Raw genomic sequence first — 24330 nt, 5'->3', positions numbered from 1 at the left:
TATAAAATTGCATCCCTTTGGCATACTTAGTAGAAAGGTCCATGCTTAAGCATTTTATTTAATTGTCTAAATATATGATGTTACAACTGTTCTTGCTTCTGGTGAGTAGCATGATACACTTCATCCTAAGCTGCATTTCAGGAAGGTGGATACACAAGTGAGTATGTGTGTTATCAGAGGAGCCATTTATGGAGCAGAGGCTACTGGTAAATATAACATTGAGAAAGGATTTGGACAAGAGATGTATAAAAATTATTATTCAGAATTGTTTTCATTATCGTAGTTCCCGGATTCATATTCTTCATCATCTTCCTCATCAGAATTGTCATAATACTCCTTGTATTCAATGCTGTAGCTTGCGCTTCTACTGCCAGCAGTAAATGCAAATGCAGGAGACGGGGCTGCAAGATGTAATTGAATCCAGATTAAATTAGCTGAATATAGGAACACAGAGGAAGGCATGGGTTTGGATTTGTACAGCAAGTTCAGATTTTCTGAATCCTTGTTATCTATGAAAAGGACAGGGGTTTTAGCTGATAGCTTGACCTCATACCACTGAAGGTCATGAGCAAGTTTCTATATAGAATCGTGGAATCCCAGAACAGATTGGTTTGAAATGGATCTTAGAGTTCATCTTGTTCCACTCCCTGCCATGGGCAGGGACACTTCCCCTAGCCCAGGTTGCTCCAAGTCCCATCCAACTTGGCCTTGGACACTTCAGGGATGGGGCAGCCACAGCTTCTTTGAAAAACCTGTGTCAGTACTTCACCATGCTCTGAGTAAAGAATTTCTTCCTAACATCTAATCTAAATCTGGCCTATTTTAGTTTAAAACTATTCTCACTTTTACAACCACTATCTGCCTTTATAAAAGTCCCTCTCCCTCTGTCTAGTACTCCTCCTTTAGGGATTGGAAAGGTGCTGGGATCTCCCCAGAGCCTTCTCTTCCCCAGGCTTAACACCAGAAGCTTGCTCACACTGTCTGTAGAGCAGAGATACTCCAGCACTTGGAGCATCTCCGTGGCCTCCTCTGGACCCACTCTAACAGGTCCACATCTTTCCTGTGCTGAGGACTTGTTGAAAATGCATTTAATTCCTAATACTAGTAAACTATGGTATCAGTCTTCTGCAACTCCTGTGCATCTGCAAATATTCCCAAAGACAATTAAGCTTTGAAAGCGACTTATAGAAACTGGATGAGTGACAAACTCCCCTAGACCAGGAGGTAAATATGACAATGCATCTTTATCCTGAATTTGCCAGGAAAAAGAGTTCTCCATGGAGGAAGAAGGTTATTGTTCTGCAGGGCTGGGCCCAAAGCAAATCAATAGCAAAGCTATTTCTTACATCTTTTGAACCCCTCTTATTAAGCAACAACAACTGTTTGCTTCCTAATTTTATGAAAAATAAACAGCTAAGCAAACCTGCCATGATTCAAAGACTCCCTCAGTTACCCCAGCTGTTGTTCTGGGTCCTGCTAACATTAAAGGACTTCTCTGGGATATGGACAGTGGAATAATGTGTCTCAGCTGTATGGCTCCAGTCCACAGCTTTCTGTTTTCTGGAAGCCAGTATAATTTGCAGCAAAATATTACTATATAAACCGTTAGGGGATAAAGTAAAATAAAAGCACACAGAAGAGTGAAAATATGGGCAGTTTTGGATAATTTCTCCTATGCTTCATTTTCATTTCCACAACCCCATCCTTTGCATCCTGCTTGTATGCATTTTTATATTTTTTACATACAAATAAAAAAAATTACCATCAATTACTTTCAATCTTGCAGAGGCATATGTTGCACCATGCTTATTTTTAGTGTGGCAGATATAAATGCCTTCATCTGATTTTTTGAGGCCTTGAATCTGCAGCCAGCCTGTCACACCATACTTCTGAGGCCCACCTCTTGCCTTTGAGAAGAAAAGAAATGGTTGAAATTAAGTAGCTAGGAGACATCATGATATTTCTCAAAATAATTGTGGATTGATTAAATATCATTACAACTTTTGCTCTCTTTTTTAATGCCATCATGCTTTGATTCTGCCTATACTTGCTGCCTCGTGTTTTACCTTCTTGCTGCTCTGCACTGCTGAGTTCATGCTTTCCCATCTCTGCTCTTTCACCTTCACTACCCTGCACGGTGCTCACATTCCTGCTCCTCTTCACGCCACTCTTCCCTGTGTTCCTTCTGTCCCTGTCCCAGAGCCACTTGCTGCTTCTTCAAAGCATTCCACCTATGCTCAAGCTCAGGATGAGATGGGAAGTGAGTTTGGGGGAGTTGTTAGGGCCAAGGGGGCCTGACCAAGCTGACACTCAGCAGCCAGGTTTTATGGGTTGGCACGACATTCTGTGGGCTCTTTCACACTTCATGACAGTTTCTCAGCTGGCTTGGAGTAAAGCCTCCTAAGAGGCATAAGTGGTACCCTGGCTGTTGTTCCTTCTGCTGGGATTGTGAAGCACTGACAGAAATCATCATTCTTTGCATAGTCACAGGGCCCCTGCTGGAAATCTATTTATTGCAAGTGTTGTGTTCTGTAGGAGGAATTCACAGATAAACCACCCTCCTCCTGCTCCCAAACTGTATGCAAAGGTAAATTCAAGTTTTACCTGAACGGAGACATGGGTGTCATCTCCTGGCAGAAACATTTTGTTCCCCTTTTTTTTCCATTCAAGCTGTGGCATAGGATAGGCTGACACCTCACAGCCAAAAATGACATCATTGCCAGTGTAATTCTGGGCATCCTGAGGTGGCATAGAAATAACAGGAGCTGCAAAGAACCAACAGGGTTCTTTGGGAAACAGTACACAAAGAATGCACACACAAAAGCTTTGTTAACATTAATCCCTGCTTCACAGGATACCATCAGATTGTGGTTACCTTTTGGGTCTCACACACCGTGAAGAGCCACATGATTCTAAGTGCCTTTTAAAGCTCAGAAAACCTTGTGTCTGTGCTTTCTAAAAATGCTTATTCAGGTCTGGTTTCCTCCTTGCAGATGATCGTGGAACCCAAGCTGAAATCAAGGGTTTAATTTGGCCCCATGAGCTGTCATTGTGGACCAGGCTCGGGCCCCCCAGCAGAGCCTCCAGTGCCCGACCTGGGCTTCAGAGGAAACCACAGGAAATTCTGCAGCACATGAGTCACAGAGCGATTTGATTGTGTGACAGCTCTGAATGTGTCACATTTTGGTTAGCTGAAAGCCAAAACACTGCTGTTGCTGGCATTTTCTGAGTACATAATTGCCTTGAAGCTGCTAAACATTGTCAAGCACTATTACCCATGGAAGTCACAAGTTACAACAGCATTAATGAATTTTACATTTATCCTCAATTGTTATTGATTTCATCCAATATTGGTGTTAGGAATGAAAGAGGATTGAAATTCAATTATTTCTGTAAGGTTTCATGTAATGCTTATTATATCCGTTACATTTCCACTTGTTTCCTCATGTTCTCGCACTGTCACCCCCTGCAGCGTTTATTGATTGCCTCGCAATTCTGCTTTTTCCCTTTTCCCGAAGCAAAAGCTGCCGGCAGCCACGAGAGGGAGCCAGCTCGGGGCTTGGAGGCACCGGAACCACAACCCATCCTCGGTGTCTCCACACCTGATCGCGGGCACATCCATCCCTCTGTGACCGTGTGAGCGTCTGCTCATCTCCCGTCTCAGCAGGCGCTGAGGATGTCCGGCGCCAGAGACAAAACAGTGGATTTACTGTTAGCACAGATTTCCTGTGTTGGAGATCTCTGCTTTTTCTCCCCCCTGATCTATTTGTCGACAACAAAAAATGTTTTGCCTTCAAAAACCTGTTTTCTATTTCTAGACCAGTGCTCAAAAAGGAATGCATATTCTGGGTGATTTGGCTTGTATTGAATTTTTTTTCCCACACATCCCAGATGCTTGGAAATAGAAACTTCAAGTAAATAATTAATATATTCTTACTTGCAATATTTTAATCAATACCTAGGTGCAGCACTTATTCTTCAGCATTTGAAACTAACAGTCTGTTCAATGTTTTCAAGCAACAATTTATAACACATTTGTCAGTTTTTCAGGATTAGTGTGTGTGCAGAAAATATTAATTGCATCCTGATTAAAATTAATTGCAAACAAATTATACAGAAAATGATCAAATTTCCCATTTATAAATGCCTCATTAAACAATCTTGCTACTCTCTAAATGTAAGGTTTTTCAAACTAGGAAACTTAAATCCTTAAATGCTTGCTCTTTTATAAGAACTGTACATTCAGAATTTATTATTTCAAAAATCCTTATTCAAATCAGCATTAACTGAATATCTTGGACGAGATTTTTTTTTTTTTTTTTTTGCCTATGAACTGATCACAGAGGGTCTGATATTAAAATATACTTTTAAATCTTAAAATTAATTGAAACAACACTCCTTTTAATGATACATCCACTACAGTTAAGCCTAAAATGTACGAAATAAACCAAAAGTCTACACTGACTCACAGGAGTTGTTAAAATTGTTCCCACATAGAGACAGTGTAAAAAACTTTTCAAATAGGCAGATGCTGCCTGTTGAGTATTTTTGTTGTGCTGCTAACTCAGGCGTCCTGTGGATCCCCTGCCAGCACTGACGTGTGGCCAAGGACTGGGTCCTGCCTGTGTCACTGTCCCCAGCCATGGCTCAGCCACCCACGGGAACGCATCTGGAGTACACGAAGGTCTGAATTACAAATCCACATTGCAGCTGTCCAGCACTGCCTAGCATGCACTAGGATAATTCCACAATAGAAATACCCCTCTTTCCATTAACTGTGAGGAGAATACAGCAGGCAGCTGGGAAATGTCTGGGCTTGGTCCCAGTCTTGCAGCTGGCTGACCAGGACTGGCATCACCTGAGACCAAACTCACAGCAAGCAGCAGTTCTGATCTAACCAAACTGCCCCTTTCTGAATGTCAACACACCACCAGTACTTTCACTGCCCACTCAAACTTCAAAAATAAAATACTACAACCTCACAATATCATTTTGCTGTGTTTTGTGGAAGAAAATTAAAGTAGCATTCTGCAATTTAAACAGAAGTTTATAGACTTTATTTTTGAGTATTTCAGGTTTTGTGTTCAGATAAATTCTCCTATGATATCTGTGTGTATTTTGTTTGCATAACTGATTAGAAACAGAGCTGTGCTGTTATGATAACATGTCATTTTGATTCCTGGAGTAGATAATTTTTTGTTGATAGCTAAGGAAAGTGTTCTGGTGTCCTGGCATCCAGAGCTGAATGGGCAGGAGCTGCTTCTTTCCTTTTACAGTCCCAGTCAGTCATGAATTATCCCTCTGTGTTATAGAAGATGTAAACCAGAAGCCAGGAAAAATCAAAATACTGTTTTGCCTTTCATAATCAACCTGACATCACTCCAGACCAATTAATTGCATAGTGAATAGGATATTTTTTCTCATATTGTATATTATTTTTTGTTAATCTATGTCTGATAAGATGTAAATGGCACACATTTTTGTCTTGTTTATTTGTTTTTACTCCAAAATTTACATTTAAAATAAATCATGTGACACAGCTAAATATAAAGAGAATCACTGCTATATTGTTCTGTTAGTTCATTAAATTACAATGAGAAATGTTTGAAAGTGAATGGGGATGGTTTAAGTGTGGAGAATCTGTAAATAATCAGTGTACTTGGTAACCTTGGTAAATTATTAGATAAACTGATCAAAACTAGTTTTCAGGAAAATAAATAATTTTCCATGTTTCTTTAGCGACCTAGGCCTTTTTCTTCTCCTTTTTCTGGCAAGATAAGAAAGATGAAAGGCTGTACTCCTCTTATGAAAGGAGTTTATTGTTATTTATTTATTCATTGTTTGCTGTATACAATTAGTTCATTTGGTATCAAGAGGAAACAGCAGATGCTTTGAAGGAGAAAAAAACAAAACAAAGTACTTTGAGCTGAGTGAAGGTTATATTTATAGCTTGGTACCAAAACCTCACAGTGCTCAGTGTTTGTTTCGCATGCAAATTGCCGTCAGGACAGCCCGTGCTGCAGCCTTTGCTGCTCTCAGAGCCAGCTTCCTGCTGCCTTTTGTCACCAGCAGCCCCCGGAGCGGCCGGGATGGAGAGCGATGTCCTCCCGGCCCGGGCTGGGCTGGGGGCTCCCGGGACAGCCGTGCCCGCTGCAGCCCCTCCGAGCCCCTCCGAGCCCCGCCGTGCCCGCTGCAGCCCCTCCGAGCCCCTCCGAGCCCCGCCGTGCCCGCTGCAGCCCCTCCGAGCCCCTCCGAGCCCGCTGCAGCCCCTCCGAGCCCCTCCGAGCCCCTTCGAGCCCCGGGCTGCGGCCGGGCTCTAAAGCTTCCGAGCCAGCGTGGGGAGCGGCAGTCGGTGACAGGAGAAGGGAATCCGTGACCCCGGTCGCTGCCGGCCCAGCACCCTGCCCAGCGCGGGCATGCTCCAGCTGGGCGCTTTCCTCAGCCACAGCCTCCTCCTTAACTAAGCTGCGCAGCAGTTACACAGCTGTGAACTTTCCGCAGGCTTCTGTGCAATTTAGTAAGCTGAGCGGTTAGGATAATTCTCTGCATTCTTGGAGAGAGGCTTCAGCTTTTCTGGGGAGCCAGGGAAGCAGTGGGAGAGCGCTGGGGAGATGCCTGCATGCAGAGCAGAGCAGCCAAGATCCTTCTGCTGGAGGAGCAGCAGTGCGATGCGCCTCGGGGGCTACTGGGGGCTGCTGGATGACACCAGCAATTAAAAGTGGTAGGACTTCCAAATTTTAAAATCTCTTGTACGCGGCCAGTTCTGTTAAATTAATTAGCAGGACCACTGCTTTAAGCCTGTGTGCCTGAGTGGCTGCCGCTGCTGCAAAGTCACCGGCACTCGCTAAGGGTGTGGCACTTCTGGCCGAAATCTTGCTGGAGGGGTTATGCCACAAGAACTACTGCTACTGAGTCCCAAACAAAGCCTCCTTCCCAAACTAAAAGACTTTCAGTTGTACTGCAGGCTGGCGTGCATGTCCCTTTCCTGACAAGCCTCGTTTCCTAGGTTAATACCCTGATAGCACATAAAGGATTCTCTAATGGATCCTTCTCTTGTAGCTAGAGAAAGAGGAAAGAAGCCTGATATCAATTGTTCATCACTTTTTTTTTAGTTTTCAATATCCTTTGTTCATTCAAGATAAAACCGCAGCATACAGTCTAAGACTGCTAGAGAAAAGCAGGTGAAATATACTGGAGTTGCTCACATATGTAGTCCTTTGCCAGAACTGCAATTTCAGATTCCTGGAGCTGTGACCCATTTGTGACCCACAGACCTCTTCTATTTACTTCATTTCAGAAAAGATTTGATTAATTTAAAAACCCACAGTAGTTTCTCATTTAGAAACAAACAAAAGCCTCTTCCCAGGAGTAATGACTTATAGTACTGCAAAGAAAGGGAACAGCATATGAGCAGGGAGCAGGAGTCCCCTGTACACCCACCTAAGAATCCTTCCACTAACAATGATCAGAGACAACTGTGCATTTTAAGAGTCCTTTAGGGAAATTGTTTCAGCTTGATTCTGTTCTATTATTTGGATTTCTCTTTCATGGATTAGCTAGATTTTATGATGATTCTGAATTGGATTATTTTGGATCTTTTTGGTAAAAAGAACAGAGCTGTTAATTAAACCCTATCTTCTATTGCCCCTGTTTCACTGCTTACCATGTATTCTCACAGGTGGATACACACATGCACACGTGTACCTGTGTGTGTATGTATATACACAGGATATATATATATAATGAGATCTGCTTTACTATCACCACTTTAAAATTCAGTCCTGTTATCATAACAATCATTTGCCCATTCCTCTCAGACTATCCTGTTTACCGATTCCCAACTCCACATACCACTTCTGTAGAAAAAAAATCCTGCTCTGATTATAGCAATCATACTCTGATTATTCAGAACAGACTCAGGCTGTAGATTGATGCCTTTTTAGCTACCATGACATTTAATCCGCTAGTGTAATATAGAGGTTTACAACAGTCAAGGTTAAGTATCAGATGCTGAAACACATGTTTAACACAAAGTAGCATTGTAACAGAATAATGATAATTGTAACAAAAACACTGTATTAGTTTAATGAAGTTGAGCTAAAGTAGCTAGTAACACATCTGAAGATAAGAATCAGCTCTTTTTTCAGTTTGGAAGTGACTCTGTACGCATTACCTGATTCACATGGCCCTTTATGTTTCATGCTGATGTTTCTTTTCGCAGCATAATCCTTGTTGAACTGACAGATGTTGTCGTAGGTTTTCCCATCAGGTCCACAGATACTTTCTTGAGATTTGCACACACACTGGGGTTCAGGGACTTCCCCAAACCTTGCTTCATCAGCATCCAACCTGCACTCGAGGTGATCCCCACATTGCCCATAAAAATGATTGCCCTGGTCCAAGTCACAGATCTGACCTTCCACGTTCCCACATTCCAGACAGCAGCCACAGCGATCCAGCACAGCCCCGGCTGGACAGTCCTTGGGCTCAGAGCAGAGTGCCAAATCACATTTTCCACAACTATCTCCTTCCCTTAGCAGCCTCCACCAGCCTCGGTGGTACAAGGCAGGGAAACTCTGTGAAACCTGTACCAGTGCTACCAGCACGGCTGTAACCATCCAGTACTTCATCTTGAGAGTGTAACAAAAAGCAGAAAAGGTCCTTGGAGTAAAGCCAGGGAGAGGGAAAAAAAGCAAACCAAAATAAAAGCAAGCTAGTGAGAGAAAACCATCACAATTCTGGTTTTGTTTTAGAATATAAGCCGTACTCTGAACACAAGCTTTCAGAAAAAATTAGTATCAGATTCCTAATCTGGAACTGATAATAAAAATGCATAAAAACCCAGCAGCTTTTCCCTAATGCAGTATGGAATGTGAGTACTGCTTGCACAGAGACCAAACTGCCCCTTCTGACAGCTGAGTTGAAGCTTTCTGAAAAGCTGTTTGCTCCATGTCTCATTGAGCCAAATTTGCAAAGCCTTGCACTACTGGAACATTACATTGCAGCTATTGTGCAAAGGGGAACAGGGAAAAGGAGTGTAAAAAGAAAAAAAGTCACTGCTATGAGTGGTCCTCCCCTACATCATGCAAAATAGATGTTCACAAGAAGATAAATATGTGTACAAAGTAGCACCCAAAATCACAGTGCCCTGGGGCTTAGCCAGTACTCTAGATACTAAAGCTTGGTGCAACACCAAATGTGATCCATTCCTGAACACAGCTAGGGGCTCTGAATTAACCCTTTATTTACAGGCTCTATACAAGCAAGCGGCAATCCAAGACAGCTGGAATTGACTTAAACTCTCAGGTTTATGAAAGATGCCTGTAATCATTAAAGGACCCATTGTTTGTCTCTCTATATATTTTCTGTTCAGTGTTTATTGGTATCTGTGCTTTGCAACTCAAAACAATATGGTCCATGTTTGGCTCTGAGAACAACATGCAAAGGTTTAGAGCACAGGCAAACATGAGCAAACTGCCACAGCTTCAGAAGGAGATTCTGCTGAAGTATTAGATGCTGTGCTCATCCTTTCAAAGCACCTCTTTGCCTTAGTTTCTTAAGATAAGTGCTTACACTGCAGGTTATGAAGGAAGATGAAAGAGGTAGCTTGGATTTCTTTCCATGTTTTTTCCGTGTCTATATGGCTGCCAGTTCAGGGAGATGGCTTTGCAGGGTCGTTTCTCACCAGGTGTTGCACTGTTCTTTGTCCATCTCAGGATTTAGACATGCACCCTATCTCCTGGCAGAAATCTCCCTTCCTTTGTCCTGCTGCTGAGATTTTGTAGCCCACAGGCTGCTGTTACCATTGTTCAAACCACGTGCAGCTCACCAACAATTCATCTTCCTGGCTGTGGGGGTGGAAGTGAAGCATCATGGACCTGCAGCCCTGCAAGCATGGCTCAATGCCATGGGTCAAGGATCACCACTACCTACAAAGGAAATGTCTCTGGGTGTTAGCTTAAAATAACCCTATGTGCATCACAGTTTGAAGATAAACACATGAAATTAGGACAGTGTTAACAAGCTGAACTAAAAGAGAAGACATGCTTGTGGCCTACTTTTCTTAAAATCTTCCACAAGCAGCTTTTCCTCTTCTTTTTTTTTGTTGATGGTGTGTAACTCCTTGCATAAGCTCAGTGAAGGATGCATTTTGTTGTACTAGCCTTGCATCCTCTGGCTGCATTCACAAAGGCAAATCTTTTGAGGTCATATATTTACTTTTCATCCCAAACATTTCCACAGCTTTTTCTAAATTCAGCTCCCATACCTTCTGCACCATTTGAGATTACCTCTTCCTTTGAGTTAAAAAGCAGGCTGCTTCAAAATCACTTCCTTCTCCTGAATGGCACAAAATGCAATTTCCCCCAGCCTACACTGATAGCACTTCTCAAAGCCAGCCTGGAGACACCTGCAGGGCACTGAGTTTTTCCTCTGATCACTGGGATAATTCATATTCTGTATGTGCAAGTTTTTGCTTTGAACTCTGAATCAGACTGTAAACAAGTAAATTATGTGTGTAATTATGCTTTTAACATTGAGAGTCAGGAAAAAAACTAACCTCAATTTAATGGGAAATTGATTATTTTGTCCTGTTTGATGTGTTTTATTTCACATTTCTTTATCAAGTCCTAATTGGACATTTAGCTTTGCATTATAGGGTCTAGTCATCACACTCTATTTCATTATCTGTCTGTACAGCTGTAGGGGATGAGTACCTATAGGACAAGTATTTGCTAAGGCTCATATAGGAATGTTTATAGGGGTGAAGCCATATGTGTGAAGTGGAGCCAAAGCAGGGAGGAGCTGCAGACCAGGAACACACTTGGTAAGGGTGAGGTTTGTCTGGCATCTCTCAGGAAACCTGGGATCTTAGGGCTGAAAAACAGTGAGTGTATTGCAAGGAAGTACCTCCTGTGAGCTGGCACAGTGGAAACCTATCATAGATATCCTAGAAAGCATTTTTGGCATTTACCTGACTCAAGTAATCTGAATTCTTGGTAGGTTCAGACTCTGAATTAATAACTGGAAGTGCCTGCAGTCTCATTTAAACAGCTGCCACCTGGCAGATGATCTGCAGCTGAGGGTTACTTGGTCACAGATTCCTGAGATCACGTGGAACAAACTGAGGTTAACAAATTGTGGTATGACATGGAGAAATGGCCTGGTGAATCTCTGAATGTTTTTCATTATCAAGCCAGCTGTGATAAGCTGAAGAGAACTCCCCACACTGGATGGATGTGTGGCAGTCAGAGCAGAGGAGGGGGTGGGAGAGAGAGCAGGATGCACAGCTGTGTTTGAAGAGGCACATTAAAGGTATAGTTCCATCTGCTTCAGGAATAAAACATGCATTATTTCAGGATGTGTCTAATCCCTAAAACTTGCTTTGGTAGGGAAAAGTGTTGATTTTCAGCACAAACCTTGAATAAACCCTAAGTATATCCCAGAGGGAAACACAAGCAGCAGTGGATGAATGTCACCACTGGAGCTGCAGGACAACCAGCGCTGTGCTCTGTGCTTTCAGCCAGCAGCCCCCAGGTGCTGCCTGTAGGGCAAGGGCACTGGAAGCTCACAGTCCCAGCGAGGGCAGGAGTCTGCAGTGATGGGGAGCTGGCTGTCATCAGCTGGGAAATGACACCTTGGAGAATCATGTCCTGAACAGGGAGGTGGAGCAGCATTCACGTGCCCTGATCTCAGCAGGAAGGGCTGTCCTGGCTGTGCAGCAATTTCCCTGGCTTTTCCCCAGTATTTCCATATGGCATGATCAGTGCATTGAATTCTGCCACCTTCCTGTGGAAACACAGGTTGGATGATGGGCAGGGAGGGGACACAGCAAAGCAGCCCAGGGCTATATTACGCTCAGCTTCTGATTCGTATCACATTGCTCTGCTTTGTATCAGAATAGGTAAGGTATGTGGCTGATGCAATTTGAAATTCTGTTGCTGGTGATTTTTGAGGTACTGCTCCTTCAGACAAAATATAGTTTGGCTCTTTATTCTGTTTTTATTTGTGTCAACGTGAGTTTTAGGTAAGTGTAGGTTTCTCAGTTTGGCTCCTGCCAGACTTGCAGACCTGGTTCCTACATAGGCACAGGAGTCCTGTAAGGAATAACAGCAAAATACAAAAATCTTCTGCGTGTTCCTTCTACCTCCTCTGTCCTGCAATGGTTCCTCTCCTTAGACTGGATCTGGAGTTAAGTTTAGAAACTAAAGTGCTCTGTCTCTTAGGCTGTACTAATTACCTATACTTGAGGTTCCTTAGAAGTAGGAAATCTTGGCTGACTGTGTTTCTATCCAAGGAATTTTATACTTGTATGATGTGCCCAAAAGAAGCATTAAAGAATGTTCAGCCTGTTATACTGGGTCATAGCAGGCTACAGGTGGCTGTTGCCAGTTGCTATGTGCATTACCTACTACTGTATCCATCTCCTAGGAAAACTTTTCCCCGCCATGGTATCCAGAACTGAGCTTCAGTCAAGGTGCTTAGCTCACCTGAGAGCAATATTTGATTTTGTTGAAGTAAGTGGCAAATGGGGATGACTGATGCCATGTTGCTGGGGCCTCCCAGAAGTGCTGACTGGGGCAGTCCTGGGATCTCCACACGGGGCCTTTTCTGGGGGCAGTCCAATGTGCTGACACTGCTTTCATCTCATCATTAGTGCTGTGAGCACATGAACTCTAAGTTAATCCTACAATAACATGATTATTAAATCCATTAATCAAAGGCAGGAGATCCATAATTAACTTATTCTCCAGCATCAAGTAAATGATTCTGCTATGAGCTTTAAGAAAGCAATTGTTACCTAATATGCAAAATACAGTAGAGCTATTAGACTATAATTGTATACTTAAATTATAAATTTTGCATATTTTAATAAGATTATAATTATTTTCTTTGTAGGTTAAAATGTAGGTTCATTTTTTTAAAGTTTCACATATAATTTAAAAAAATAATGTTTGCCCCCTACCTGTAAGCTGACCTTTCCCTGAAAGGCTTTGACCAGACTTTTGGGGATGCACCTTGCACCTGTCTCCAACAGTGGCTCACTGTAGATTTCTCTTGTCATGTATTTCAGCATATTCATTGTTGGTCACTGCAGACAAATTTTAACTTGAAAATACAAAAGAAGTGCCTGATAGCACTGTGCTGGTACCAAATGCTGGGGTTGTTTCAATACAGCCTTCCTGACTCCTCTTCCTACAAGTTATTTCTTTCCAAAGGGCCAGATATATCAAGGGTTCTTTTAAAGCCTGTGTCTTTTCAGTGTCTCTTCTGTCCTTTAAGTAGACTAAATTTCTGAAAACTCTGCAGTCTTATCCAGAAACACCCGAGCCTCCAATCCCAGAACAGAAAGATGGCGCTGGAAACATCAGCAGCTGTTAATCAAGCATTTCCCTGAAGTCATTCTCTTTAGAGGTGAGAGTTGCAGTGAGGAGACTTTCACTGAAAATACCAGGAGGACATTTCACCCATATGCCCTGCCCACATTTCCAGCCTGGCAAATCCAGCCTGCTCCTCTTAACCCCTTTTCTGTACACTTCCATCATGTATTGCCATATAGAAGCAAAAGCCATCATCGTTCCTCTTCCTGTTGAGAGGAAGCCATGAACTTTTGTCCACCTTCTGCCTTTGTTTTGGGAATGCTTTTCTATTACGTGGGGTTATGGGTTGGAGACAGACACACAACACACTGATTATCATCAGCAAACAGCAATGAGTTTATTATGGCTGCCCTTTTAATGGGGCTTTCAATCTCCCAGGCTCGCATAGCTGATAGGATGAGACCTCTCTCCACCCAGCTCTCTTGCCAGTGGTGTATCTGCATTTAAGTTTGAACAGGGATGACTGAGGTCTCTGTTACCTCTTTTCCAGAATGAGCTAGGTCAGCTGAATTGGGTTTGTTATGGCCAGATTTGTCTTGTTCGGTTGCAGACTAGCTGTACTGCAACATTTTTCCATTAGGCCCCTATTTTGCACAGACCACAGTACTTTCAGGTGTCATGTTTTACTGCAGTTTCATGCAGAGTGAAGCAATTTTTGTGTCAAAGGCAGTTGCTGTGTACATCACCAGTGACATGGGAGTGCTACCAGATACAGCCGAGCTTCAAAGACACCAGGGCTTGGGGAAAATACATCAGACCTTGGCCCACAAACCCAGAGAATAAAAGAGCAACACAAGAAAGAGTCTTGCACACACTGCCAGCTACAAGCAGCAGGACAGAAATGGGCAGTGGGCTGGGGAGCCTGCAGGCAGTGGGCAGCAAAGGGTGGGAAATACAGGTAGGGCTCTGGGTGGCACCTACTTACCTCTGCCACCAGGGTGTGGCTGGCATGAAAGTGTCCAGCAACATCCATGTGTGCCCCTTGTTATTCTCACCCCCTTCTGGGTTCAACATGCAGCAGGATATTGGAAAACTGGCCTGGCTCCTGCTGCAGACCTGCAACAAATGTGCCCTAAGCATTTGGAGAGGGGCTGGAAGAAAACAAAATAGAAAACCCTGAAGCCACACGGTTCTGACTTCAGCAATGTTTCAAGTGTTTTTAGCAGACAGTTTGAGCAGCAGTGCCATCTCTGGCTGCTGTAGGTGCCTGTCCATCCCTCCCCTGCAGAGGCAGATAGGAGGAACACGAGGAGGCTGAAGCTCAAAGTTGACACTGGTGCTGCTACCAGCAAAGTTCTTCAGAGTGGCAAGCACAGTGTTTCCTGGGAAAGTCTAATGGAAAGGGAGATCTCCAAAACTTGCAGACAATGAATACAGAGTAATTTTTCTTGCCAACCTTAATGTTGACAGATAGGACAGTTTGTCTTGTCCAGTTTATATAAGAGCAGCTGATATAAAATTACTTCATAGCTAGATATTTATGAGAAGTTTCATTTAAAATAATGTAGTTTTTGCCTCTAGTGGTGCTGTGGTTTAGCCCTATTATTACTGGGAACTAAATCTCTAGGATATTCCAGCTGTAACTGTAGGGCCTGTCTGTCTACAGAGCAAAGTTAATATTTTCCAAAGCAATGGAAACTTTATAATGGAAAGTCACATTAGCAAAAACTACTTGTCTCTAAAACCAGCCAGGAAATCAGGCACAGAGAGGAAATTTGAGGGATGTTCCTTCAGATGTTCCTGCTTTCTCTCACAGCAATACTGAGTCTTCTCCATGACAGTGAATGCAGAGATATTCTATCTTGGTCTTCCTCTGGGAAAGTGACCAGAAACCAAGCTATGATATAAGCAACATTCTCTCACCTTGTCTCTGCTGCACATGGATCTTGCGGGAATCCTTGCAAGGATCCATCTTGTACATGGATCCTCCTGTCTCTTGAGGGAAATAGGATTCACCCCTGGTGGCAGACCTGAGCCAAAGCTGTGACTAATGAAAGCAAGCCCTGAGAGCAGCCATCTGCTGAAATCAGGGAATTTTTCATGTTGGAGACGGCCTTTCTGGGAAAGGGTCTGTAGCATAAGTCATATGAGGAGCAGCTGAGGGAGCTGCAAAGGGGCTCAGCCTGGAGAAAAGGAGGCTCAGGGGGGACCTTGTGGCTCTGCACAACTCCTGACAGGAGGGGACAGCCGGGGGGGTCGGGCTCTGCTCCCAGGGAACAGGGACAGAAGAAGAGGGAACGGCCTCAGGCTGGGCCAGGGGAGGCTGTGGTTGGATATTTTGGAAACTTTCTTCACTGGAAAGGTGGTGGCATTGGAACAGACTGCCCCGGGCAGTGGTGGAGTGCTGAAAGGATTTAAAATCCATGTGGATGTGGCACTTGGGAACAGGGGCTAGTGATGGCCTTGGCAGGGCTGGGGGAACAGCTGGACTCAATCATCTTGGAGGGCTTTTTACAAAGAAATTCCTTTTGTTAACATTAATATTTGGTGGCTAGTGTAAAACACATAAGGGCATTTTAGTTGGGTTTTAAAGAAAGAAACCAATACAGAGAATAGATAATGATTTTTTTTTTTTAGTAGAGAATCTCTGAGGGGTTGTGTTCATATCACAAACATTCACTTTATTGCATTTTATGGAATGGACTTCAAATGCCAGTATATACAAGACAACACTTCATTATTGGAGTTTGTGTTTATCCACTTGCCATTGTCAGCCTGTTCCCCTCTGTCTTCTTGTGCTGCTCTTTTTAAAAGTGATGATTTATGAATATGTGGGTTAGATCCCTCAAAGTACAGTGTGGTGAAGTGGTTCAATAAAAAGTTATTAAAGTAAAAAATCTATAGTTTCACGTGCTCTGTTCACCTTCTCTAGGAAACCCCAAGAAGAAATCCTTAAGCTAAGAAAACACTGCATGCTGAGACTGTAACATAAGCTACAAACTGAGAGGCCTCACCCAGCCAGAACTCTGCTGAATGGAGCCACTGCAGGCAATTCTGATTCTGCCCACATAACTCTGCAGGATTGCCCCTTCTCAGTGATGAAAGCAGCAGAGAACAAAAAAAGGGTGCCGGGTGGGGAGATTTGCCATAAAACGTTCATTTTACAATCAGCAAATAAAGACTTCCAGTATTCTTAAGCTACACAATACTAAATAGCATTTGGTTCTTTAATGTTAACTGTGTGGCCACATTTCATTTATCTTTAAAAGAAAACTTTGGCTTCTGCTGATTGCAGAATAAACAAAGCTGACTTCGGGCAGTTTCCAGAGCCCACTTAGAATATGATTTTTCTCAAAAAAGTGACAGTGTTTCAGCCTAAAAGTGAAAGCGTGAGAGTGAAAGGGTGATTTAGACCAGCCTACCCCAACCCATGCACTTTTTTCACCCAGGAGCACTGTTGACTTGCCACAGCTGCACAGCCACGTAAAGGAGGGGATGACAAATGGCCACTTGTGCCTATGGCTGGCAAAGGAGTGAGAACTGCTTGTAGCAGTGAAGGCTGAAGGAAACATTCTCCAGGACAAAAAATAATTTGTGAGGAAGATATAGAAAGTGGTAGATTCTGTTCATGTGCAGTACAGCAGGAAGAGTATAAGAGATGGGCTACAAAATAATTTTGCTGCCTCTATTTCATGTTCCCAAATCTCTAAAAAAATGCAGCTCAACAAACAACCCTCCATGTGTCTTGGGGATGGAGAACTTGAGCAAGTGAGGGTAATCTCAGTGAGTTACAGATTAAAAGCAGTGAGGCACCACTGTGCAGTACCAAATCACCATCCTGGCACTGCACCACCAAGGACAAAGCAGCACCATGCACAGGAACATCCTGCTGTGCTGCACTGTACTGAGCTCCTGCTGCCTCAGGGCTCTCACTGCAACAGAGCAGCTATTGAGGCAGCAATCACAGTCCCTCTGTTCTCTCTGGCAAACAAAGAATAACAGTCATGATCTTATACATCCTCTGCGACATCTCAGCTTGAAGGTTCCAACCTGCTCCAAGCTACCAAAATAATTCTGCCACCTGTAGTGCTCTGTAGCTGCCAGTGCAGTCCTGCACACCCATCTCCAGCCAGGTGAGGTGTGGAATGAAATGCAGCTATGAGCAGAAGAGCCAAGCACAGTCACTCAGCTGAACAGCTGCTGTCAGAGTCAGTGCTGCTGATGCATGCACACCTCACACACTTCTGCTGGGTACCTCAGGAAACACAAGGAAGCTAGGTACCTGGATGCCCACTTGCACAATTCCTTTCCTGCTGAAGTAGGAGAATGAAGCACTATTTTCTACTAAAAATATAGATAATAAGCCCAATAAAACACATTGACCACCATGAAAAACAAAGGGAAAAGCAATTTGGAGTAGTGGTCCACATTGCCAGGGTTCTGAATTGTGAAATAACCAATGATCCTACGCATTTTGTTCCTCAAGACACATTTGATTTTCTCATGACTTTTCATGGTCAAGTCACTGCAGTTAACATTATCACTGGAAATCTCAATGCTTGTGAAGCTGATTTTCTGTTTATAGCTAGTGATGGAATTTTTTAGGATGTTGGTGATGTTAACTTCTTCCATTTCTTCAGTCAGTTCATTTGCAGACCCCTAGGAAACAAGAGTGCACAGTTTTAAGGTCTGTCTTCCCCTGCAGAGGAAAAAGACCATAAGGATAAAGACATAAGAGCACAGCTTCGTATGTGGTCATCCCAATACTCAAACACACCTTTCAGCTGCCGCATAACCCTAGGAGAGCCTGAGGTCCAAGAGATGCCTATTTCCACCACTGTATTTCTAGAGATATTTTTAGATCCTTGAGGAAGTTTTACTATGGGTAATGCAACATCCATCTCCTACAGGATATCCATCTCTTCCTATCTACACAATAACTTAATGGCTGGAAACTCAGTACTGTGGTGAGAAACCTCCTTTTCCCCTGACAGGATCTGGGCCCTTGATGACAACTGGACTACAGTCATGCCTGATTATTTAATTTCTCACACTAAAAGCAGAGCCCCTGAACAATTCACTCCCACAATCCCCACAGAACACTGTGGGACAGATGTTTGGAAGCATCTTCTGGGAAGGGAGGAAGAAGGGTTCAGATTTCCTCTGGCAGAGGGAAGTACCTACTTTATTGGAGCTGTTTGATAGAAGAGTGAAGAGTTGTGTTATACTGGCTCTTCTCTGAGTGCATTTGAAAGGATCAGTGGTGCCTCCTGCTCACATGAGCTCAGCTCAGGGCTAAGGACCCAATCCAGTGCCAGGCCTCAGTGCCTTTCTGGATGTGCTCCTGTGAACCCAGCAGGACTGCCGTTAAGGCTGCTGCTTCGAAGTCTGCCAGAGACAGAGCATTCCTGTGCTATTCATGTGTTTGTTACACACAAAAGTTTAGATTTAGTGCCAGTTAGGAGAAGCATTGTTGATATATCCATAGCAAGAAGACTATTTGACTTGTTCAGTTAACGGAGAACTAATTGCTGCCAGTCCAAGACCACTGGCCTCACTAAGGTATGTCGAGCCTTACCTCTTCTGGTACTTTAGCTGCACACTTCTGTGAGGAGCTGTAGTGAGCCACTGCATATTCCACAAGGGCACCAAAGATGAAGCTGAAGCAGATGCCAAGATAAACATCAATGGCCTTAATGAAACAGTTGGTTTTTGAAAGTGAACTTCGTGAGCCGATCATCAGAGTTGTCATAGAAAGCACTGTTGTAACTCCTTGGAAAACAGAGAGACCATTTCTTGTGGAAACTTTGGAGAAGTCTTGGCTTACCCTTCTGTTCATGTCATTGCTCTTTATTGCTAGCTGGTTAAAGCACATCATTTCTTACCAAATCCAAATCATCCATCATAGACACTGAAATACTTTTGTAGCCTTCACTAGCTTCATACAGGCGCTCCCTGCCTTTGGCAGCTTGGCTCCAACAGGCAGTTGGCTCTCTTTTTCATGCTTTCAGTAAAAAATTCCCTCCATCCTGCTTTCTCCAAAGCACACCACAAAGATCCTGTGCCCTGTCCTCTCCTCTCTGCAATGGATCTGCTGAGAGCTTCAGCCACACACAGCCCTGCAGGTGGGCATGTGTCCCTGCCACAGCATGCCCTCCACACCAGCCCAACTCTGCCTCAAAGAACAGCAGAAGCGCAGACCATTTATCCCTGAGCAGGTAGCTCAAGAAAATTACTATCTACCCAGCCTTTAAAGGCTCCTCTGTCTGCTTAAGTCTTCTTCATTCCTCAGGCAAGAACTCACCAATGCAGGTCCTTGCAGGCACTGAGTCCAGTGTGATCCAAAAAGAAACCCAGGACAACATGACAAGCAGAGTGGAGGGCACATAGGTCTCCAAAATGAAGTAAAGGACGTTTCTTCTCAGTTCAAACTGTAATATCAGTCGTGGGTAACTGCCTGTTTATGAGAGGAAGAGACTTGGTGAATGTGAGGTTCCCAAGGACCCCTGAAGTAAAACTGGGACAGCCCAGCACCAGCCCCTCAGCTGATGGAGCTCAGCAGAGCTTATGCAGGTAACACACCTGACACGGGAGGACACAGACAGCACTGACAGGCAAAGAGGCATCTGAACAACCCCATCTGAACAGCACGTGCCTTGCAAAGGGGCTCCGGCCCCTGAGCACAGTGGGAATGTTACAGCAGGGCCTCAGCTCCAAGCAGAGCAGGGCTGATGCTCCCACTCTGTCACACTCAGCACAGCACCTTTCCCAACACCTGCTCTAAAGGGCACTGCCAGGGTCAGCCTTACCTGATGGCTGAAAAACAGATAAAACATTTGTCTCTTGATGTCAGCAGGCTCTGGCTCACATCCCAAAGCATCCCTGTGCCTTATCATCACAGAGAATGACTCCCATTTTCATTAGTGATTTGTGATCTTTGATAATGGTATATTTTTGAGCTCTCGATCTTTTAAAAACCAATTTGTTGTAAATACTGACATAAGGGTTCTGAGGCTGGATCACTAGTGTTTTCAGGATGTATCTCTGCTCTATAAACAATAATTCCCTTTGAAGTGTAGAAACAAAGTCCATGTTGTTCATGGGCTGTGTAACAAAACAACAAAACATTGTTATTTTTAAAACCTTGTCATTCTAAGGAAGTTTTGCCCCCTTTCATACTATCTGTAATTGGAGAAAAGAGTATTTTACACGGATAATGAAAAAGACACTGAATTCTGATCTACAAAAATATGTTATTCCATCATGATAGAATTGTAATTTACAAAGAGATGTATATTTTAAAAATTAATTTTATTCCTTGTTACTGTAAACATTGCTCTCCGCAGTATCTGTAGACTGCACACTTGTATAGAAGGATAGATTTTCTTCAGGTATGTGTGGAGGAAAATATGAAGAAGGAAAAAAAAAAAATTAAAATCCATCAAATGAATAGAGTATATTTTAAACTTCCATCTTTCTGTGGATTTCCATCTTACATAATATCCTGACTGCAACTAGTAGGATGTCACCACCTTTCTGTTCATCTCTTTTTGTGAGATTAAGATCTGCTAAAGGCTTTACTGGTTCAGGACTGAGTCAAACAATCCTGGCCTACAGAAAGAGAGGAGATGGGATGAGGGATATCCAAGAGCCTTTCCTGCTATTTTCTCTCCCAGATTTACCTGTCTCCTGCTGTGACTTGGAGACCAGGGTGTGGTAGTGCTCCACCGTGTACTGGGAGAGCCGCAGCTTCTCGATGCCATGCACAGAATCATTTCCCCTCAGCCAGGCAAAGGTGACATCGTTCTCATCGTAGCCCCCTGAGGAGAACACAGGCACTGTGTGACTGCTGTGGCCAGGGAGAGCCCAGCTGTGCCCTGCTCTCTGGGGAGTAGAACCCTGACCCCAGCACTGCAGACTGGACAGAGGCCCCTGAGCTGTGTCTCACCACGCAGGTGACATTGGCTGTGCTTCCTTCATTGCCCTTGGTCTGCTGCTCCAGATGTGGACAGGAACACACGCCTCTGGGAATGACACACAGCGTGCAAGGCTGCTTAGAGCCACCTGCAGTTGTTTACATGGAATATTCATGTTTTCAAAGATAATCCATTGCTGTCATACACACCTTGATTACACACAATGGGGTATTAGTACTACCATGGTTAACTCTCAAACACAGTCTCTCTCTTCAGTCTGAGAGGAGAGCAGGAGAAACACAGTGGTTAAGAAAGAAAATTCAGATCCCACTGAGCCTCTTACCACAGAGCAGAAGCACATTTCACTGAGTCATCTATTCAAGTGCTTCAAAACATCAGAAAATGCATTTTCAGTTAGTTGGGAGCTTACAGCTGAGACTACTATGTGGTTATGAACCAGGCTTCTCTGACTGGGAACACATTGTCCAGAAAACCTGCTCATAAAAACAACCTTTTCTACACATCATTCCTCCTATCCTCAAAGGCATTAAGTTACTGAGAACAAATAAATGCACGCAGCATTTAGGTAATACCAGATTCCTGCCTCAAAGCAGTGGGACTCCATATATGCCATCTGTGTCCATGCCTCCAGGGATGACATAACCTCAGGTTAGACTGAGGGATACCTCAGTCTGAGGGGTAAATCTTGTACTGAGTTGCCAGCCTGCCATTCCCTTCAAAAATTTGACTTAATTTAGGAAACAAGTCCATCAGCTTCACTGATTTAATTCTTTTATTAAGAGCCCTTCTTTGAGACCATGAGTAGGGATGCTGTGATTCTGATAATAACCCATTTGTCCTGGTAGAAGGAATCAGATGAAGTTGCAGCTCTGTTTACATCTAATTGTCTTTTCTTATTAGACACAAATCACCAAAGCTTGGGTATGATGAACTCCTAAATTAGGTGTCCAGAGCATGAATCCCTGAGTAGAATCCTAAGCATATGGCTTTTCAAAGTTCCTAAGTGGTTTTATAAATCGTGGTTAATCAGGAAGATTTTATAAGTGATAGATTGTTGTTAATTCATCTGGTGTATATTTAAATAGCATTATTTCTGGGCACTTATCCTAATGAAATCTCCAGTGGGCAATATGTATGTAATATCATTGGAATTATACAGCAACTGAGCATGATGTAGGACCCAATCAGTTTTAAACCAGGCCTAAACATGCTCCACTTTAGCAGAAGAGGCCAATCATTATTATTTCCGCAGCTATTCTTTGTAATATAGTTAACCATGGTGAACTAATATGATTTCAATGTGAAAATAATATGTGCTTCCCTAGGTGCTTCATGCTGCAACCCCAGAAGTTAAAATCTGGTCTTGTCCATGCTGAGATGGTGGAAGTTTGGATCTGTGTCATGCAGCAGGAGCTGGCTGCCTGCTCATCACAGGTCTGGAGCAGCAGCACTGCGCTGGCTGAGCTTTGGGGTAACAACCCTGCAGTGGCCCACGTTGCCCTGGAGTCTTTCTCAGCCAGCATTGCCATAGGTGAGCTTTTAATCTAACTGAGAGCAGAACTCACTGATAATTCCTCTTCTTGAGACTTCCCAGTCTGAAAATCTTCAGTTGTTGAGGGTCCCATCCTCTGTATCCCCTCCCTAGTTGGGGGGCAGGTATCACAAACCTGGGTTTGGCCTTAATTTCAGCTCATGAATTTGAGAGCCATGTTCAACTCTATTTCTAGTGAGAACCACACTTCCCAATGTCCTTTTACAGTGGGGATTTGGGGGGGTGCAACAGGCATTAGTTACCTAAAGATGTGAGAATTCCTCCTTCTTGTACTCTATCACAGAAACTTATCCCACAAGTTAGTTTTGAAGAAGCTGTGTGTCCAAAAGAACATGAATTTTGAAAACCAACCACCATTACTTCATCCTTTCTCTGCAAGACTGAATTATCTACACTTTAATAAATATTCTTTATTACCACTTTTTTTCATAAACTGCATGGTGACAGGAATTCTCTGGGCTGTGGATTACAACGCAAATATTTGAAGAATGATGACACAGAAGTTGTTTTCTTTTGGACATTATAATTTGCAGGAATAAAAATCTAATCCAGAAAGCCACTGTGCTTAATCCAAATGTTCAAGATGTGTAGTTACTTATGAATAAACAAATTTAGAGTTTCCTGGAACATTATACTTACAGCTTTCTAGCTGCAATCGGCATGTTTGTGTGTCCATAGGGTATTTTGAGAGGTCCATGTTACAGGCAACAGTAGTAGTGATTCTGTAGAAAGAGAAAGAACTCTGAAAATTGCAATAAAAGCATGTTTTACACAGGAAACTGAATCACAAAGCTCTGCTCTAGAGAGCAGAGTTAGATTATTGGACCTATGATATGAATTAACTGAGTACCCTCAAGAACAAGCACTCTCAGCGGCCACACCAATGAAAATGTAGCCCAAGGAGGAATTTTGTGTTGATCTGATGGGATATAGAATACAGATTCACATTTTTCCCCATTGCTACAATTTGCTCATCTTAAGGAGTCAGCACTTGCAACATGAGGTGCAGTGACTAACTGCACATGTACTCTGGCTTTCTCTGATGTGGAGGAAGGTGAGTTTTACTCTGCAGCTGAAGTAACTGGGACCCAGTTAATGCAAGCTAAGGAGAGCACTGTAGGAATTGCTAACTCAAATGCTGTGCACCTTCCTGCAGTTCACAGACAAATACAATTCTTGGTAAAAAACAGAAGTCATCACTACATGGCACTGGATAAGCAAATGGTTTCCCACTATCAGTTGAACTTTTACTTTGTGATGTCCTCTTTCCATTCCTCCCCTGCTCTCTTCTGACTGGATTTTTCCTCGGTGACACCTAAACTCGTGAGCTTTCTGAGCAGGCTTCAGGACACAGCATATATCGTGATGGGGGATCCTGATCCTTGACTGGCATTTCCAGAAGCCAGAACAGGGAGAAATGGATCAGCAGAGAACGATCACAGCTGGCTTGTTGACCCCAAACTCATGGCCTGTGATAGCTGGTACCTGCTCCTGTCCAGAGTAATTCTGGAAATCCATTGTG

At 43.4% G+C, this 24330-nt stretch overlaps 2 protein-coding genes across 9 annotated transcripts in view; both read right to left on the bottom strand.

Annotated features, from left to right (window-relative positions):
• Nucleotides 1–33: 33 nt before the first annotated feature.
• On the bottom strand, nucleotides 34–9161 carry LOC137482846 (kazal-type serine protease inhibitor domain-containing protein 1-like). Its single transcript, XM_068205432.1, has 4 exons — nucleotides 8174–9161; nucleotides 2605–2765; nucleotides 1763–1907; nucleotides 34–401 (listed from the first exon to the last, which is right to left on the bottom strand). Exons 1-4 carry the CDS (start codon nucleotides 8628–8630, stop codon nucleotides 256–258), a joined length of 909 nt encoding a protein of 302 aa, XP_068061533.1. The 5' UTR covers nucleotides 8631–9161; the 3' UTR covers nucleotides 34–255.
• Nucleotides 9162–9709: 548 nt separating this feature from the next.
• The window catches only part of LOC137482845 (gamma-aminobutyric acid receptor subunit pi-like), a 29867-nt gene continuing 15246 nt past the window's right edge, over nucleotides 9710–24330 (bottom strand). For 4 of the 8 annotated variants that reach the window (XM_068205426.1, XM_068205424.1, XM_068205425.1 and 1 more), the window contains 5 exons: nucleotides 23448–23530; nucleotides 21002–21139; nucleotides 19624–19776; nucleotides 18898–19091; nucleotides 15939–17978 (listed from right to left, as the gene is read on the bottom strand). In XM_068205426.1, coding sequence (XP_068061527.1) covers nucleotides 17664–17978; nucleotides 18898–19091; nucleotides 19624–19776; nucleotides 21002–21139; nucleotides 23448–23530 — 883 coding nt within the window. In that variant the 3' untranslated portion in view covers nucleotides 15939–17663. Of the gene's footprint in view, nucleotides 12096–12488; nucleotides 12658–14304; nucleotides 14471–15938; nucleotides 17979–18897; nucleotides 19092–19623; nucleotides 19777–21001; nucleotides 21140–23447; nucleotides 23531–24330 lie in introns of those variants that run through there. The other 4 variants (XM_068205427.1, XM_068205428.1, XM_068205430.1 and 1 more) reach the window with 4 other exon arrangements.

The sequence above is a fragment of the Anomalospiza imberbis genome, chromosome 15 (assembly GCF_031753505.1).
Source record: "Anomalospiza imberbis isolate Cuckoo-Finch-1a 21T00152 chromosome 15, ASM3175350v1, whole genome shotgun sequence".
NCBI lineage: Eukaryota > Metazoa > Chordata > Aves > Passeriformes > Viduidae > Anomalospiza > Anomalospiza imberbis.
The sequence above is the reverse complement of the archived record's forward strand: the minus strand, read 5'-3'. Positions and strand labels throughout refer to the sequence as shown.